Source organism: Sturnira hondurensis, unplaced genomic scaffold, assembly GCF_014824575.4.
Source record: "Sturnira hondurensis isolate 20B ecotype Veracruz unplaced genomic scaffold, ASM1482457v3 Scaffold0008640, whole genome shotgun sequence".
NCBI lineage: Eukaryota > Metazoa > Chordata > Mammalia > Chiroptera > Phyllostomidae > Sturnira > Sturnira hondurensis.
This window is the reverse complement of record NW_028081271.1, coordinates 20,063,690-20,082,425: the sequence shown is the minus strand read 5'-3', so window position 1 is coordinate 20,082,425 and position 18,736 is coordinate 20,063,690. Positions and strand designations below refer to the sequence as shown.

General features: G+C 43.5%; 1 protein-coding gene across 8 annotated transcripts in view; it reads right to left on the bottom strand.

Annotated features, from left to right (window-relative positions):
* The window catches only part of TACC1 (transforming acidic coiled-coil containing protein 1), a 102,111-nt gene that overhangs the window by 15,433 nt on the left and 67,942 nt on the right, over positions 1 to 18,736 (bottom strand). For 3 of the 8 annotated variants that reach the window (XM_037055411.1, XM_037055409.1, XM_037055412.1), the window contains 4 exons: positions 11,378 to 12,473; positions 7,566 to 7,626; positions 6,207 to 6,414; positions 3,482 to 3,534 (listed from right to left, as the gene is read on the bottom strand). In XM_037055411.1, coding sequence (XP_036911306.1) covers positions 3,482 to 3,534; positions 6,207 to 6,414; positions 7,566 to 7,626; positions 11,378 to 12,473 — 1,418 coding nt within the window. The remainder of the gene's footprint in view (positions 1 to 3,481; positions 3,535 to 6,206; positions 6,415 to 7,565; positions 7,627 to 11,377; positions 12,474 to 18,736) is intronic. The other 5 variants (XM_037055410.1, XM_037055413.1, XM_037055415.1 and 2 more) reach the window with 3 other exon arrangements.

Below are 18,736 nucleotides of genomic sequence, written 5' to 3'. Positions count from 1 at the left end.
CTTGTGTATAGGAAGATAATGCACTAAATTGAGCAAACAGATTTATTTTGCTGTTACACTTCCGATTCTAAATGAATACACTTTAAAATCTTTCTCTTGTGAGTGTTTATTATTCTACACTAGACCCAGCAACTCCACTGAACTCTGGGAACCAGCCCCCTGTGCCTCCTCTGACCCTCACGTTAGCAACGTTAGCAGGAACTTGGTAAATGAACCAGAAGTCTTCACAGTAAGGACCACATCCACATCCGCTCTGGAGTTCAGCATCTCACTCACGTGTTGGGGGTCTGACTACTTGTTTGCAAGGTTACAAGCATGGTGTCTGGAGGAGGCAGCACTCTGACTTGGAGGTACCAGCTTAGACATAAGAGGGTGGCAAACATTTCCAGACGAGCGGGCTCTGCAGCCCGCAGTTCTCCCCTGGGTCACTCCCCTCCACCTGGCCACGTGCCAGGAGCCCCATGACTCAAAATGCAAGAGTTCTTATGAGATAAGGGCAGGAACTAATGCCGGGGCCTATTTCAGCCGCCTCTTCCAATCCCCTAGGATTTAACTTTTTACATTCCCCAGTCCTTTACATTGTTTATCAAAAGCACAAAAAACCTCCAGAACGCACCTTCACAAAGCACTGGCCTCACAATCTCTTCCTGGGCTAGGTAATCTTGTATGTGCTTAACAAAGATGCTAAATCAGCTCTGGCTGGTGTGGCTCAGTGGATTGAGTGCTAGTCTACAGGCCAAGGGGTCCCCAGTTTGACTCCCAGTCAGGGCACATGCCAGGATGTGGGCCGAGTTCCTAGAAGGGTGTGCATGAGAGGCAACCATACATTGATATTCCCCTCTCTCCCTCCCTTCTCCTCTCTCTAAAAATAAATAGAATCTAAGTTGTTAAATCGATCAGTCATGTCCTTCCACAGGTCCCCTGACACTTTTCCTGGTCCCACAAAGCACGAACCAACAAAGACCTTTCTATCGACAGTGGGAATCCACGGAGTCCTAGTGGCAAGTTTACAATGAGCACAGCTGCCACAAAGTAATTCTTGCTCATGTCCTTGCTGTGGAATAATCAGCATCACTCAGTGTGCTCGCCCCGTCACCTGTCCCTGCCCCACGGGAGCAGGGCCACCCTGCCACTTCTCTAACAGAGTCAGACTTGGAAAAGCCAGACAAACTCAACTTTTAACAAGTTTAAGGCTTCATTAAAAAACAGACCCCTAAGTAAAAGATGCTGCAGAAGAACAGCTGAGAAGCCAGACGGGGGACTTAACGCCCACTCACCTGCCCAGGCCACCACCTGTGTCGGGCATGAGACTGCAAAAGGAACGTGCTTCGAAGCAACCTCGAGAGGCTTCAACTCCACACTGGACCTGGGAGGAGGTCAGCATAGCTTCCGCTTACTCCTCCGCCATCTTGGATCTCCAAGAGGCTTTAAAAACTAAATGCTAGGTGAAACAGATTTCCTTATTCAATGTTTTGAATACTGAAATTTCTTTATGCAACACTTACTCAACATTCTAAGGAAACAGATTAATTTATTTCAGGAAGTTCAACTGGGGTTACTTTTAAAAGATCACATGTCGTATGTTCTTCACCACCTGGCTCTAGAGACAAGTGTTCTCCATTTTTCTTCTTCATTCTCCCACCCTTTTCCTATCAACATCACACCACCTTACACCGCCCTTGCACTTTACCACTTCAATCTTTCATGCTGTCATTTCGTTTTACGCTCACACCACTCTGATGAGGCATATAGGTGCTGCTAATATTGGAAAATGGATAAATAAGCTGGGAACCCAAAAGTTTAACCAGTTTATTTCAAGAATGGGACTAACTAACCACCTGAATCTGCAGCCACATACAACAGTGCTTGGTCCACTCAATGCATCCTTCTTCAATCATCCTTTTGCTACTTTTTACACTGAAAATACTCCATCGGAGTCCCATAGCGCTTGGAAAGCCTGAAAAGGAACGGGTTCCCTCAGGTGCTCAACCAGGCTGCTCCCTCTGCTGGTGCAGCATGGAGTCCCACCCACTCATCGAGGGGAAGGAAGGCACCCCTCTCTCTGACAGATGAGGAAACCTGGGTATGAGCCCGTATATGGCTGCACTACGATTAGATGGCCTAGCTCCCAAAATGCTGAGGATCAAATGAGTTTCCAAGAAAAAGTGATTTTGTCCAGAAACAAATGTCACTAACGTGTGAAGCCCTTGTTAGAGGACAATGCTGCCTAGTTCCTATGTGCTATGAGCACATCTTCCTTCAGCTCCTGCTCCCACAGGCTCCTCCCCCACACGTCCACCTACACATTTGCACACTCTACCTCCTTTAGGGAAATACCAGGGTCGCTGCACAACAGTGAGTCTCAAAAACATCCTACAAAACTGACCACTAGTCTTCAAAAGTGTCACGGTCAGGAAGGACAAAGAAAGACTATAGTTGTGACAGGCTAAAGGAGACTAAGGAGATGAGAATTAAAAATAACAGAGGATCCTGCACCACAGAGAGACATTCCTGGGACAACTGATAAAATGTGCAGACGGTTTATGGATTAGATGACACTGTATCAGTGTTGGCTGATTTTGATAACTGTGCTGAGTATATAAATTGTGAACATTTGAATATAGGTGAAAGATACGCAGTTATTCTTTGTACTATTTTTGTAAGTCTAAAACTTGAAAAAATTTTTTTGTTTTTCTTTGGCTCAGACTCAGCCTTCCTGACACCTGCTGGTAGCCCTGGCTGCCACGGCCTCAGGCACACGCCACTCTACTGTGACACCCAGCACAGGTACACCGGGGGGCATTTTGTGCCTACTGCCAGTACTATTCAAAAGAAATACAATGAAGCCACATGCAGCTTAAAAATTCTCGGGAGCCACATTTAAAAAGTAAAAACAAACAGGTGAGATTAATAATACAGTTCAGTTAGCCCAAGACATCCAAAATATCATTTCAACATGCAATCAAAGACATTTGCCCTGGCTGGTATAGCTCAATGGATTGAGCATGAGCCTGGGAACCAAAGGATTGCCGTTCGATTCCCAGTCAGGGCACATGCCTGGGTTGCAGGCCAGTTCCCAGTAGGGGATGCATGAGAGGCAACCATACATTGATATTTCTCTCCCTCTCTCCTTCCCTTCCCCTGTAAAGATAAAATAACTAAAATCTTTAAAGTTAAAGACATTTTATTTCCCTTCTTTTTGCACTACATTGTCAAAAACTGGTTGTTTTATTCACACTTACACATCTCAGTTCCAACTAGCTACAGTTCAAGTGCTAAGTAGCAGAGGCAGCTAGCAGTGTGCTGGCTGGAAATCTTCAGATAGACTTTGAGATGCTCAAGTGAAGTCGTGTTTTATTTATGTTTCGTCCCCATCACCAAACACTGATCAGAATTTATTTAAAGATTGAACACAGGTTTCAAAACAAATGCTGAAAAAAACTGCTCCTCACACCCGCCCCTCCCATGTTTAGGAACTTACAGGCACAGCAGACCCATCTTTCTCCATCTTCTGGCACGGATCTTTTTCTATGCCTAGAACACAGAGAGTCATTTCTGCAGTTATCCCAGGAGTCAGTTCCCTTCCCTCCTAGTGAAGACACTTGGAAACCCCCACACAGCCCAGAGTGACATCTGTGAACACATGCACTGCATGTCAAGGTTTTCGAAGGAGCACTGGCGCTCTGTTGACTGCTGTGTTGTCCATGTTAAGAGCCCAACATATTCAGAAGAAGGATGAGAGCACAGTTAGCCACAAAGAAATGCACAGTCTTCAGTTGGAAAGAACAGCAAGGCTGCCCTCTTGTGTCCATGTACTAACAACGGGATTATGTCAGAAAGAGGAACCTGAACCTTAATGTTGTTCGTTATTACCAAGTCTCAGTGACTCTAAACTCCAGCTCAAAAGGGTAGTCTCATTAGTGTAGCAGTAGCAGATAAGACAATATGTTCCAAATGCAATGCGCACAAAACTAAAGGCACTCTCTACCTCCCACTGTCCCACCAGAGGCAACATTCTAAAAATCCAACACTACGCTTTTTCTAATTAAAGAAATATGCTCTCACTGAAGACAATTTTAAAATATGAAAAAGCACATAAAAATTTAAAGACTACAATCTCCCACAAAGCCATAATGAATTACTATTTTGGCATATGATCTGTCAACAATGAATTATTTTAAAAACACAAATGAATTATTTTTAAAGCCTTCTACTTAAAAACCCTTCAATGGCCCTGGCTGGTGTAGCTCAGTAGATTGAGTGTCGGCCTGAGAACCAAAGGGTCACCCAGTCAGGACACATGCCGGGGTTGTGGGCCAGGTCACCAGTAGAGGGTGCTCAAGAGGCAACTATACATTGATGTTTCCCTCTCTCCTTCCCTTCCCCTCTCTCTAAAAAATAAATAAATAAAATCTTTAAAAACAACAACAAAAACCTTTGAGGCTCCCCTATACCCATAGGATCAAGCCCAGTTCCTCAGCACCCTTCATTTTCCTGCACACCCTGTTGCTCACAGAGAGCTACTGGGCATTTTTTACCCCCATGTAGGTCTTTCCCATCCCTGAGAGAGATTTTTGTTTTCTGGTACACATCTATGCCTGTATCTATCAAGACCTACCTCAGGGGTGAGTTTCCCCAGGAAATGTTCTCTGATTCCCCTCACAGCACCAGTACGCCCGTCCACCTCCACCCCTCACCTGCACGACCACAGCCACTGCTTGCTCCCTTGAAATGGCTGGTCAGTTACACACAGTGACACACCACCGACCAGAATCCCAGCTCCCTACACTTCTGCTGAAGGGCTTCCCTCCAAGTGAGGAAGAACATAATTCAGCAAACATCTACCGTACACCTGCACCCAAGGAAATTCAAAGATGAATCACTCATCATCCTTAACCTTTAGAAGTTTATCAAAGACACCCTTCTGTAGTTCATAACACAAAACAGGAACGGTAAGGAGAAATGCGTTGGGAGCATGAAGCCTGGTAGGAGCCAAGTGACATTTCTGAATCAGACCCAAGAGGACAGGCAGAATTTTTATAGGGGATGGCAAAGAAAGGCACATCAAGTAAAAGAAGTAAGTATAGCCTACACACTCGGACAAGAGGGTATACAGGAAATGGCAAATGAGATCTTGGGAAAGAAGCTGGGGCAGAAGAAGGCCTGGAAAGAAATCTGAACAGTGTCTGGCACATTGATTTTGTAGATAAAACATCGAGACATGAAGGCACAGGAGAGGGGGAGAATAACGCTCACAAAATCCTGATTTTCACCTGCTTCCCTGATTTGATGATAGGTCATGATTTCTTGAATTCTAAGTATAAAAGCCCCAAATTAAATTACACTGTAGAAGATGTTTTTAATAATGTTTAATGTAGCCAGGACGGTGGTTCTAAATATTTCATAAGTCAAGTTTAAGGCCACAGATGTAACTTGGGACCTAGAAAGATAGCCTCAGCCCTAGAATGTTCTAACAGTCCAACAGCAAGAAGCTTCAGCACAGGTTAGTCGAGCTAGGTTTGCTCTTATTTGAGCATCAGGAAGGATTTTATATGCCATTGGTCAATTTCAGTTGACCACATATCTGAGCAGGAAAATCTACAATAGTCTAACATGACAAAAACCACCTCTTCACACTGTAGCACTGCAGCTAAAGGGTCATGGAACAGACTGCTGAGGTCGGAACCCCAGTTCTACCATTTCCTAGCCACTTACTAGTGACCTTGGCCGAATTACCTGTGTCTCACTTTCCTCTTTGAAAAATGGGGAAAAATAACGCCTAGCAAGGAGTGATGAGTCAATACATGTAAAGAACTCAGAACAATGCTTGCACATGGCAAGGAGTTCCACCTGTTAGTTATTATTATTTTGGTTAAATTGCATAAGGAACACAATAATCACAACACGGTTATGGGCCACTACACATTGAGATGTGGCTGCATTAAAATAAATAATAAAAAATGTCAAGTAGTCCCACACATTAGTGTCTCCTGTACATCCTCCACACTTATCCATATGTCCCTGGTGTTTCATAAGATACCCCTTTGCATTTCTTTTCTAGGTAAAGAAGCAAAGTACAGATCAGCACCCTAAATCCATCCTGCAGGTGATCCAATTCTCTAATCTCTCTAAGGCGTCTCCAAGTCTAGGCTTTCAGGCATTTCTATGCTTATGTACATTAGAAAGATGAAGATATGCTTCCATACCTGCTTCTGAGGATGAAAACGCATGATTTATGGTAGACACAGGAACATTGGAACATTCAAAGTACTCCAGGTCTTCCTCTGGCTCACCTTTCACCTCGGCCCCAGCTGATTTCTGACCAGATGAAGTGGATGCCAGTTTCTCCTCATCGGTAGCATGGCCGTCCCTACTAGAAATGCCTGAAATCTGGGCGATCACTGCTCCTTCATCCTGGGAGACGCAACAGAGAAGAGGCCACCATTTAGGGGAACAAACCAGGGGCAAGGGGACAGACATCTCAGAGCAAACACTATTCCATACACACACTTGATAAGAATTAACCATAGATGTGAGTACTAATCAAGGAAGAATCTGGAGCTTCTCAATCTCAAAATGTTGTATTTTCTAGAATCTAGCTGAATCTGATTCAAATCTGAAGTTTGACAAATTACTTTTTCTAGTCTAAATTTATAAGTAAGAAGTTTAAGTGGTCCAAGGCAGTGTTTTTCAAATATACCTAATTTAAAAAAACATCTACTTACCCCATTGTACTTTCAAGTGACATCTAAAAACTTTTCAGCATAAGTTTAAATAATTGCAAAGGATGTAATATCTGGTATCGTTTAAATATTGACCTTGCTTAATTCAATATAGTTATTCTAATGATTTGATACCCTACAATATATTTAAAGTCAGACATGAACAACCTCTTTAACAGTCAAATTTACACCATCCCTTTTCCTCTCTGAGTTGGTATTTCCAGTCAACTTCCATCAACTCAGGTGCTCCTATTTTGTTGAAAGTAATGAGTGAAAAACTATCTGAATTTATAAAAAAACATTATCCAGTCACTGGAGCCAAACATCTCCTTAAAACCTACATCAGTATTTCAAATCTCCCCTCGGTTTGGTGGCCCAGAGATTTCACATCCAATGGTAATGCACCTTAAAAAGATTTAGAATAGGTGAGAGGGAACTTTGAAAAAAAGGGGGGGAAATGGCCATTGTGAAAAGGTTCCCTCGTCCTGAGGGGCCTTTTCAGATCAGTTTAGGAAGTTGGCTTTCTTTTCTTTAAGATCTTATTTATTTGTTTTTAGAGAGAGGAGAAGGGAGAAGGAGAGGGAGCGAAACATCAGCTGCCTCTCTCGGGCCCCCAACTGGGGACCTGGCCGAGAATCGAACTAGAGACCTTTCAGTTGGCAGGGCCGGCGCTCAAAATCCACTAAGTCACAGCAGCCAGGGCAGAAACCGGTTTTCTTAAAGCCGAGTACTCCAGTATCTAGTGGGAAGTCTTCATTAACCACCGCCCCTCACTCTGGGGAATGCAATCACCAGTTTGGAGCCCGCTGGTTTAAGAGGCGTTCCGGTGATTGACAGACTTACCTGCGAACATCCATCCAAAGCAAGAGACTGTGTTTCGTATTTCTTCACCTTACAGCCACTCCTGGAAGGAAAACAAAACCAAGGCTGGTTTGGAATCTCACCGACCACTTCCAAGCCATGAGATGAAGCGGAGTTAGCAGTGTGAGCAGCTAGAAGCCAAGGCATACAGAGCCGCACAAGTCAAACATCTACACGTCAGAGGTAGGGACGCCTTTTATGTCTCTGCATCTTCTCTCAAGGGACAGGACAAGCAAAGAACTACAGTTCATTTTCTGAAAACACTTCCTCGTAAGCATCTGTGGGATATGAAACACCAGTTCTCTGACCGCCACAGTTTCTAGCTGCACACCATCAGAAGCCTTTCAGGGAGCGGCCTCGGCACCTGGAGACACTCAGTTCACTTGATCCTCACCCACTCGGGCTTTGACGTTCATTAGAAAAATTACCACGCTTGACCAGATTCTTTAAAAAGTCTTTATTGCCCTAAAAGCCATAAAAGTTGGATAAGAGAGCTCCAGACCTGTGTGCTAACAGAGTTGAATTGTGGTCAATGGAATGTATAAAAAGAAAAATATCTGTGTAAACTGTTACCATTCCTACTAGGTAGTAAGATAGAAAGGAATGTCATGGCTGGAACTAGAGAAAACTCAAACCACATGTTATTTTTAAACCAGCACATAACTTGTGATCCAAAGACTAGTTCAAAGTTTGTTTGAATGAACTTAAAATTTTCAGTAATGTTACTTTGACAAAATAGTAATAATAATAATAATTTGCAATTTTTTAAATTCTTGTGTGGGACAAAAAGGGCAAGCATATATGTTACCAAAATGTACGCAATCACTATCTGTTTCATGATTTTTCTTTCCTATATCTGAGTGCGATCCCACAACCAAACTCAAGTTGGTCCACAAAGACCCCAATCATAGTATGATATCTCCCTTTTTCCCCCCACTCCAACCCAGCAGCCTTCTCCTATCAAAAAAGCCAGTTATTTCCAGCCCTGGCTGGTATAGCTCAGTGGATTGAGTGCAGGCCTGTGAACCACACGATCGCGGTTTGATTCCCAGTCAGGGCACATGCCTGGGTTGCAGGCCGGTTCCCATCAGGGGACTCACAAGGGGCAACCGTACATTGATATTTCTCTCCCTCTCTCCTTCCTTTCCCCTCTAAAGAAAAATAAATATTTTTTAAAAAGCCAGTTATTTTCAGCATGAAATAGAAGAGCAGTCCCTGAAACCACTGCTGGAAGGGAGCCAAGCCAGCACCGGGCATCGAAGCACCACGCGAGGCGTGCCAAGGCAGGGAGCGCAAGCTCTCGCACCCAAGGTGGGAAGGCCCACCTCCACTCCTTTAGGTACAGACAATTGCAAGGCTAAGCTGACTCATGAAGTGGCAAATGAAATGCAAAAAATAACCCAGAGGTCCAACTCAGAAACAGAAGCCAACATGCTATGGAGGGATGGTCTGGGGAGGGTGGGGGCGGAACTGCAATGGTTCCAGGGACAAACAAACAACAGCAGGAGTACTTACAACAGAAAACAGAGAAATTTCACTTGTTCAGTAGTCCTGATGCACCAACAAAATCAGAGACAGAAAAGAGACAGACAGATGGAGAAAAAAATCATGTAAAGCCTGGAATATTTATCTCTAGTCTGGTAGATGTAAAGGCTGCGAAGTTCTTTCTATGAGGTGAGATACAAATTAAAAATGTCATAATCATGAATGTATCACTGGTGAGTGAATGATTCTCAGGAACCTCAACTCTAAGAGCAAGGGCAATAGAAACATTCAGAAATGCCATATATTCACACTTACAGATGAAAAAGTAAATAACATTTCACTGCTGAACACATTTACTCTTAAACATTTATACTGGTCCAGACTATGGCAACGCATAAATTAAAATATAGTTGGAAATGTCTGCTTATATCAACTGTGGGTATGTGTCACTAAAATACCTAAAATGACTTCACATAATGTATCTCATCTGGCCCACAAACACCCTAATCATAGTATGATGTCTCCATTTTACAGAAGAAGAACCTGGGACACCAATTCCACATCTTTTGAAAAGTCACACAAGTCACTGGCTAACAGACCTCTAACTCCCCACGAGAGCCTACCAACATACTTACATTTTCAGTCTTTCGTACCAATGAAGGGATTTGTTAAACAAAATCTGAATTACAGAGGTCAATCGCCCTTCTCAGAGACAAGAGTTCTGACTGCACTGAGCTTTAAAAAAATCTGTATGGATCAAGGAGTCCATTCGCCAAAAACAGAGTAGGAGAAACTTGCTACCAGGTGAGGGCGGTAGGACTCAAGAGAGTGTGCTTCTTGCTACTGAAATAAGATGTGGGATAAATTTCCCCACACTTCAGCCCAGATTTAATCTTATCTAACATGAATGAATGCACTGGCTACTGGCCTTCAACATGTAACTGAGAGGAAGGCTCCCAAGTGACTGATCAACCTTGCCGGGCAGAAGCGCCCTCTATATATAGGCCACTCCGTAGCAGGAAGCACCAAGCAATGCCCTGGACAACACACTGTCTCAGACAACACTAACTAGCCTTCGCCACCAAAGAGCACTTTGAAGACACCTGATCGATCATATTTTTCAGCAGCCATTTAGCTGCTCACACATAGTCAAAGAACAATTGCCAATGCCAATGCCATGGACAACTGCCAATGCCATTTTAGTCCCCTAGACACTTTGAAGTTGCTGCAGGACTGATGCCTCCACTGCTTACGCATCTTGGTTCTGATCAGTACTTTCTGTTCTTCATACCTTTCCCTTTAGTGTAATTCACCAAGCCACCCAGCATTTTTCTTGAAGTCACAGTAATGCTAAAAATTATTTCTATATTGATCTACAGTGACAACTAAAACTGTGATATCTCTTTTCATCCCTCTTTTCGTATTTCACCCTCCACGCCACCGTTCTTTATATTCTTAGCAAAATGCCACAGGGTCACAAAGGGGTATATTGCCATCACTCAATTGAGTGTTGGGGTAAGGTAACCCTGCAACAAATTTAAGCTGCAACTTCACGGGGACTATGGCCTGAGGTCACTGCACTGAGAACTCCAAGAACCTTGTAAGAGCGGCTCCAGACTGCCAGGGGCCAGGGGCAGGGAGGACAGAGGGGTCACAAAACACAACAAAGGACTAGTCAGATTTATGTCATTGTTAAAAATACTCTTGATCCTCATTAGAAATTCACCTCCTTGCTGATGGAACCAAAAACTAAAGCATAAAGACACAAGAATTCTCACCAACTTTCAGCAGTCTTCTGTTTTAAGTAGAAAACTTCTATGAGTCCCTCTGGACCGTTTTCTACAAGCCCTTGCTACTAGGCAGGAAATCTGTAAGCTTGGAATTTTTGTTTTGTCCATAGAGAATCTGAAGATGGTGGCTAACATGACACATGAATTCTACATAAAGTGATTACTGACAGCCCAGACAGGGTTTCTGAAAACCATCAAATCTCTACCCGCCTATCTTGTGCCATTTTTTAAAAAATAGGGAAAAAGTACCCAAGGTAGATGGTGAGGGGGCGTGGGGTAGGGAAAGAGCTTGGCTGAATAGGCTGAGGATTCAGAAACCAGGCAGACACCTAAAAAGGAAACCCCTGGGATTTCTGATTTCCCACAAGAGTTTGCTTCAAAACAGGGCAGACTGCAATGTAAGGTTGTAGGCTTTGTGTCTGCCCAGCTGCATCTCAAAGACTTCAATTCAACAAACCCAAAGTGGCCAAACGCTCAGCGTGTACACAGAACACAACACCCACATCCATCGTCACTCACGTTATTAAACGCGACTTTGCCTTCTTGGGTGATTCTAAGATTTCATTAACATGATTACCAGCAGGAGAACAAAAGTCGCTGTTTGTTAACGTTGTAGTTGGTTTAAAGGGATCCATGGATTCATCAAAATGGTAGGAGCCCTTAGAGGAGAGGGGAGGGGAGTTCTGCGGTGTGGACTGGCCCCCAACGGGACTGACGCTGGGGCGATCACACAGACTGGGGTCAAGCTTAGAAGATGCTTGGGAGAGAGGAGCATCGTCCGCAGGTGGGTCCGGAGGCGGTTCTGCACTTCTGGGGCCCACCGGCTTACTGACGCCTTCTTTCTGTACCTTGGGAGTCAGTTTGTTACTCAGTTTCCTGCCAACTTTTCGTGGAAGACCTTTCCTGGACTCCACATTTTCCACATCTTCTGTGAAATCAAACTCGAGCTTCATAGGGGAGCTCCTCGGCTCCTCCAGCAGCTCAACCCCCGAGTCATTGGTATCACTACTGGGAGTGCTGCTAGATGTCTCCTGCACGTCAGGGGCAGGTTTGGGGATCCTGGCATCCCCTAGCAAAGGATTTGCGTTCCCATCCATTTCATCAGTGTCGGATGCCGTGGGGAGAGGCATGCCCTCCACAGAAGTTTCTGTTTCTGAGGACTCTCCAGCTGTTTTCCTCCTCAAAGAGACGGGCTTGGGCTTTCTCAGCTTGCTTCTGCTGCGCGCTGGCTCCAGACAGGCGTTCGCACGCTGTAGGTCAGCTTCTGTGGAAGCCTCCAGCACAACCCCCATGGTGCTTTCTGTCATCGCCTCCTCCTGGATGGCTTCTGGCGAGCTGGAGGGCAGAGCCTGGCCTGAGACAGCAGTCACACAGCCATAGGCCGCTTCTGTTCCTAGAGCCGCCGAGATGTCCGTGGAATTCTTGATTCCTACGGAAAAGGGCCTCACTACTGAAACTTTGCTAATATCATGTTCGGGTTCTCCTTTGAAAGCCTTGACTGAGTAAGAATCAATAGCTTGCTGTGACACCTCATTTTCTGAGCATCTAGAACAAGTCTCAGATGAACGTTTTTCAACCACTTCTGCTATCAGCTGTTCGTCAGCTTCTTGTGAGTCTAAAACAAAACACAAAAGCCATCTATTAAAGAATTATCTTTTTGGCATTGGTAAATATGCTGCACTTGCTGACCCCAAACAGACAAACAGCAGGCTGTTCCTTCTTCGCTTTTCTTAAGCATCTTTAAGGGCAGGCAAGTATGGCAGTGCAGCCTCGAAAGGAGGAGCCAATACTGCACCCGAAAATGAACTTCCCCATTCCAAACAGTGTCTGTGTATTACCCAAGTTATACAAATAATAATTATACCAAACAGAGCTACTCAGGAAGAGGCTAAATAGATCATGGCTGTACTGCAAAGCATAGTGATACGATGTGAAGCTTCCGTAAGTTGAAATGACTGGTTGAAAGAAGTTTAGACACTGACGGCCCAGGTGCAGGGACCCGCCCTGGCCCTGGCAAGGCTCCCAGGCACTACCTGGCAGTTTCAGGGTCTGAATTTTACACAGCAAGCAGATTTTAATTTTTCGATGTTAAAAAAAAAGTACTCCCTCTTTCCCAGAAATGAATTTTAGTAATCAATTTGTTTCAAAAGCAGATAGAAAACCCACCATGGGCAGCTCAGAGTAACTTCTCTATAGACTTAAAAACTAAAAGAACCAAATTAAAGAAAAATAATTTGAAAAAGCAGATACAGAAATGGCTTAAAAAATAGCCCTTATTTTAAGGGCTATGGCAGAAATCATAAAACAATACGGTTATTTTTTCTTTAGAAGCTTCTCTAAGTTGGGCCAGGAATTCTCTTAAATCGCTTGTAAAAAAATGAAGATCCTTTTTCGTTGGGGTCTTATTGGGAAGTCATAATGAGGGTATTTCTTTAAAGCACAAACTAAGACAGTGCTTTCCTTAGATATCTGAAATAACAATAGCTCGGCAGCAAAAACCGAACAAAGTGGTTATTATCATTTTAAAGGAAATTCAGAGATGACCTTCTAACCCTACTTACTAATCCTAATCTAGGATCAAAATCCTGAGCGTCATTGCAAGAGTTTTGGAAAACCCTCACACATCTTTTTGTAGGACTCTTTTATGACTGGAATTGGTCAGTGGTTTCCACCTACAGCTCGAAGGAATAAAGGATTTCACCCACGTATCGGAAAGCATGCGGCCTACTATGGCGACATGGGGAAGGAAAACAAACACCCCTCATCTGAATTCAGTCCTCCCCGCCCTGAGCAGATAGTAAAGGAGCGAGAAGATACCCAGCCCAGGCATTTCTTGGCTGGCTCAGTCCAGGCTCCAGGTAAGGACACTCGCCAGCCCTACACCTCGTCACTGCAGACCCCATCTTGTCTATACCTTCGGTCAGCAGCAGAAAGGACTGATGGGGAGGGAGGGAGTGGTGGGAGAGGACCACACATTGACTTAAACCTGTTTTAAGAGTTGTCAGAACATAGAACAAGAAAAGAAATTAATCACAGCACTCAATAAAGTATGTTTGAGTCAGATTTTTTTTCATTTACACTCTACATCGGCAAGTGTCCTAGTCCCAACTAGGGGACTAGGCCCCTAGACCCCACACAGCTACCTGCTGCCCAGCAGCAGAACCCAAACTTCAAGTACCACACCACAGGTAACTTCCAGTAAGCAGCACAACTCCCATTCTCAGTGGGCTCCAGGTGCCAAGCCTCCATCCAAGTTCTAGCCACAGTTGCCAGTCCCTGTTTTCACTCTGAAAACCCTGTTGTGTAACTAACCTACTTCCATTCATCCTTCCATTTTTACAAAAATCCTGTATTCCTTCAAAACCTCTCTCCAGGGCACTGATGGACTCTCTCCCTGGAACGAGTCTGAGGAGTTGGATAAGCACAGCAGTGCCTGGTAGCTGGGTGAACACGGAGATTAGATCAGTGGATGAATTCAAAGCAAACGCAGAGGAAATCCAAAAACAAACCAACATTTCCACTTCTCACACTTGCTGCTGTGAACGAAACCCTTCCGTTCCACTGTCAGCCTCCCAATAGCCTAAAAGGGTGTGTGCCTCGCCAATGGATGCTCTGAGACAGCAGATGTCTTTTACGCTTGTTTGGGATACAGGCTCCTCCTGCAAAAAGAAAGGTTCCCCTGCTCCTTCGTAAGAAAAGGCATGAAATGCCCCAAATTTAAAGACTGAGATAACAACCTGACATTGTGGTTTGTACTCCAGTATAGAGAAAATATACTGGGTTAAAATGCAAGTTTTCAAAAAAAAACCTTGAAAGCCTTAGAAGAGGCGAAATGCCATGATCACAAAACATATTTGAAACTCGGAAATGTATTCAACTAACATCTGGGAGGCCCCATTGACTAGCTGCTTTCACACGTGTCATCTTGTTTCAGAAGAGGGAAACCGGCAGCCACTTGGAAAACAATGTATATGGCTTCAGATTTGGCATTATTCTCGAGTATGCTTGACTTTTTCCCCTCAGATTTTAACTTTTTGGTGTAACACTGTCTGCGAGCTCCTTTTAGACCTATCTTTTCTGTCCTTTAGCTAAAAATGATCCCTTTTAGGGGGTTCTAAATACCGTGCGGGTAAAGTGAGAAAGTTGCCAAAATTTAACAGGCTTCCGGTCTGGCACAGACGTGTGGCCTTTTGTTCTAACCTCAAAATCCACAAATAGCATCTGGTATCCAAGTCTAAGACACAGGTCTGACTCCAAGGCAGAATCCTTAAAACGAAATCTCAGAACCAACACATGAAACTGAATGTCTTTTATAGTAATTCAGGAAGGGTTCATAGATAAATTTTCAGAGGGCCCACACAATGGACCTGAAACGCAACGAAGAATCACGCGAGAGCACCCATGGTGCAGCAAATCCACAGCCGCCCGGCCAGGAGCCACCGCTCCAGGAAGGCTGGCTGCAGTCAGGGTCCACAAAGGGGCTCCTCTCATTACTTACAGTTATAACTTCAACACCCACCCCCAAGCACTACACTGGGGTTTAAAAGCCCTTAAGCCACTGAGAGAGAAAAAAAATCTCAACATCAAAGAATGAAAGTTGTCACCTCTAAGGAAATGTGTTGCAAGCGCCGTTTTAGGCAATTTTAAGTGGGGAGTAAATGCTTGAGAGGGAACACTCACTAAAACACAAATTCAAATAAGTCTGTTTTAACAAAATTCGATCACCTTCATGCATGTTGACACCGAGACTGGGCTGAGTGTGAACTAAAGGACATGTAGTATCAAGTGGAAGCTGGATGGGGAGATGGTCCATCGGTTCATTGGGTGTGAGAGGAAGGGCCTCGGGCAGACTACCTGGGCAGAGAATCAAACCCCTAGGGACAAGCTTTAGACAATACGGTAACTTCCTTCTATGGAGGGTGGTTCAGGTTTGTGGTAAAGTCAGAAGGTCAGGAGACAGGCAAAATTTGGCCTGTCTGCAGACCATTTTCCACTTTTTTACTACATGAAGCTCTTCTCCTATAGTAACACTACTGGACATTTAAAATACATTGATTTGAAGGGGGAACCAAATTGCCAGCCTTCCCAGTGACCGTGGCCTTGGGTGGGCCCCATCCAGAGAGCTCAGGCAGTGTGAGGCCCTACCTGGTAGGCAGGCTCATACACCAGATGTGCAGGAAATGCCAGAGTCACTGTCACTAGACACCAGACGAGCCGCCTCCCACAAAATCTGGTGTAAGGTGAGAAAACAACATGGAGGAAGGGAAGGGAGGAAGTCGAGTACTGACTACTGTTGTCAGGCATGATGACTGGGCATTTCACAAAGAAAACCTCATAAAATCAACAGGAAAGTTAAAGAGAACACACAGAGAGATTTTTGTGTCTTCGGGCCTTTACAAACTGCAGACAGTGAGCAAGCAGACCATATCACCTCCTCCCCATTTCCCATGTAAAATAATCCTGTCCCTGGTGTCTTTGGTTGAACTAAAATGAATAAACTCTGTATGATAAAGAGTATACAGCAAGCCATTTTTTAAAAATTACCAAAACATATTTGAAAAATATGCTCACTTTCAATTCATACACAATTAATAAACAGAATACAGTTTTTAACTCATCAGATTTGTAAAAATTAAAAGATCGATGACAGTAGCAGCTGCTAGGCAAGGGGGCCAGCAGGCACGCTCATACATGTCATGGGAACGTGTATCATGGGAATCTTTCAGAAGTATTTAGCAACACCTACCAAAATCTACATGAATTGATTCTTTAACTCATCAATTCCACTGCTAGGAATTTATTTTAATTATGCCAAAGAGGGCCAAACACACACATGTACAAGGATAAGGATGTCCATTCACAAGTGTGGGTTCCTACCCTTTTTTGTGCTATTGTAAGGCGCGTAGAGGACGGACAGAAAATTCAAGGTGCAACATTACACTGGAACACTGTATGGGTGTTAACAATGATGCAGACCTATATGAGCTAATACAGGAGGATCTCAAAGACACATTATAGGGAAAAAGCAAAGAACAGCGTGCAAGGAGTGCATCCTTATTTGATTTAAACACATGCAGATATAAAACTATATTTAGAAGCCCAGAATCCTTCTTAGTCAAGACACAAATCTCTTCCACTCAAAAGCGAATCCCATCCCACCCACTCCTCTCCTCTCCATTGCACCACAGGGTTTTTACTTCCACCCCACCGTGCTCTACCTCCGCTTCTCCCAAGACTGCAGGCCAGGCAGTCTTCTCAGATACGACACCAATGAATAACATGACCTTCATCAAAACTAAAACATTTTTACACTTCAATTGTTACCCTAAAACAAAACAAAACAAACAAACAACAACAACAAAAAAAACCCAGCCCTGGCTGGTGTAGCTCAGTGGATTGAACTTAGGGTTCGAACCAAAGGGTCCCTGGTTCAATTCCCAGTCAAGGCACATACCTGGGTTGCGGGCCAGGTCCCCAGTTGGGGTGTGTGAGAGACAACCATGCATTGATGTTTCTCTCCCTCTCCGTCTCCCTCCCTTCCCCTCTCTCTAAAAATAAATAAATAAAATGAATTTTAAAAAACCAAGCCACAGAATAGAAACCATTGGCAATCATATCTAACAAAGGACTTGTATCTAGAATACACAGAGTACTTTTACAACTCAACACAAAAACATAAATAACCCAATTAAAAAGTAAGCAAAGAACCTGAATAAACATTTTGCTTAAAAAGCTGTATGAACAGACAACAAGTACATGAAGCTATGCTCAACATTGTTAGCCATTAGAGAAATTCCAAATCAAAACCGAATCAAATGAAAACCACAAGATACCACTCCACACCTACTGCGAGGGCCCCAATCAGATAGACAACACGTATCATCAAGACATGGAGAAACTGAAACTCTTATATGCTGTTGGTAGGAATATAAATGGTATAATAACTGTAAAAGTTTGACAATTCCTCAGAGTGTTAGAGATAGTTACCTTGTAATCCCACGATTCCACTACTAGGTATATACCCAAGAGAAACAAAAACAAACATCTACACAAAAACTCGAACACAAACATTCCCAGCAGTATTATTCATAATAGCCCAAATGCTCATAAACTGATGGATGGGTAAACAAAATGTGGTATATCCATACAGTGGAGTATTAATTAATAACAAAAAGGAATGAAGTAGTAATACATACAACAGCATAATTAGCATTGATAACATTGTGGCAAGTGAACAAAGCCAGTCAAAAAAGACTACATGTTTAGATGAAATGTCCAGAACAAGCAAATCTACTGAGACACAAAGTTAGATTATCAGTAGCTTAGTACTGGAGGGTAGAATGGGGGTGGAGGGAGGTGACTGATAATAGGGTGAGAGTTTCTTTGAGGAGTGATAAAATTATGTAAAAATTAGATTCTAAACATTAGATTGAGGCAAGAGTTGCACAATTTTGTTCATATACTAAAAACCATTAAGCCCTGGTGGTATGGCTCAGTGGTTGAGCACCGGCCTGTGAACCAAAGGGTCATGGGTTCGATTCCCAGTCAGGGCACATGCCTAGGTTGCAGGCCAGGTCCCCAATGTATAACACATGAGAAGCAACCACACATTGATGCTTCTCTCCTCTCTTTCCTCTCCCTGTCAAAAAATAGATAAGAAAATAAATAAAATCTTTTTTAAAATGAATCAAGGCAATGGAAACAAAGTAAATTTAAAAAACAAATAAATAAAAACCATTCAACCATACTTCCTTTAAATGGGTAAATTGTATGGCATGTGAATTATATCTCAATGAAACTGGTTAAAAAACAAAACAAAACATGGAAACTCAGAGGGTAACAGAACAGGAGCGCTGCCGTGAAATACCTAATAAAATG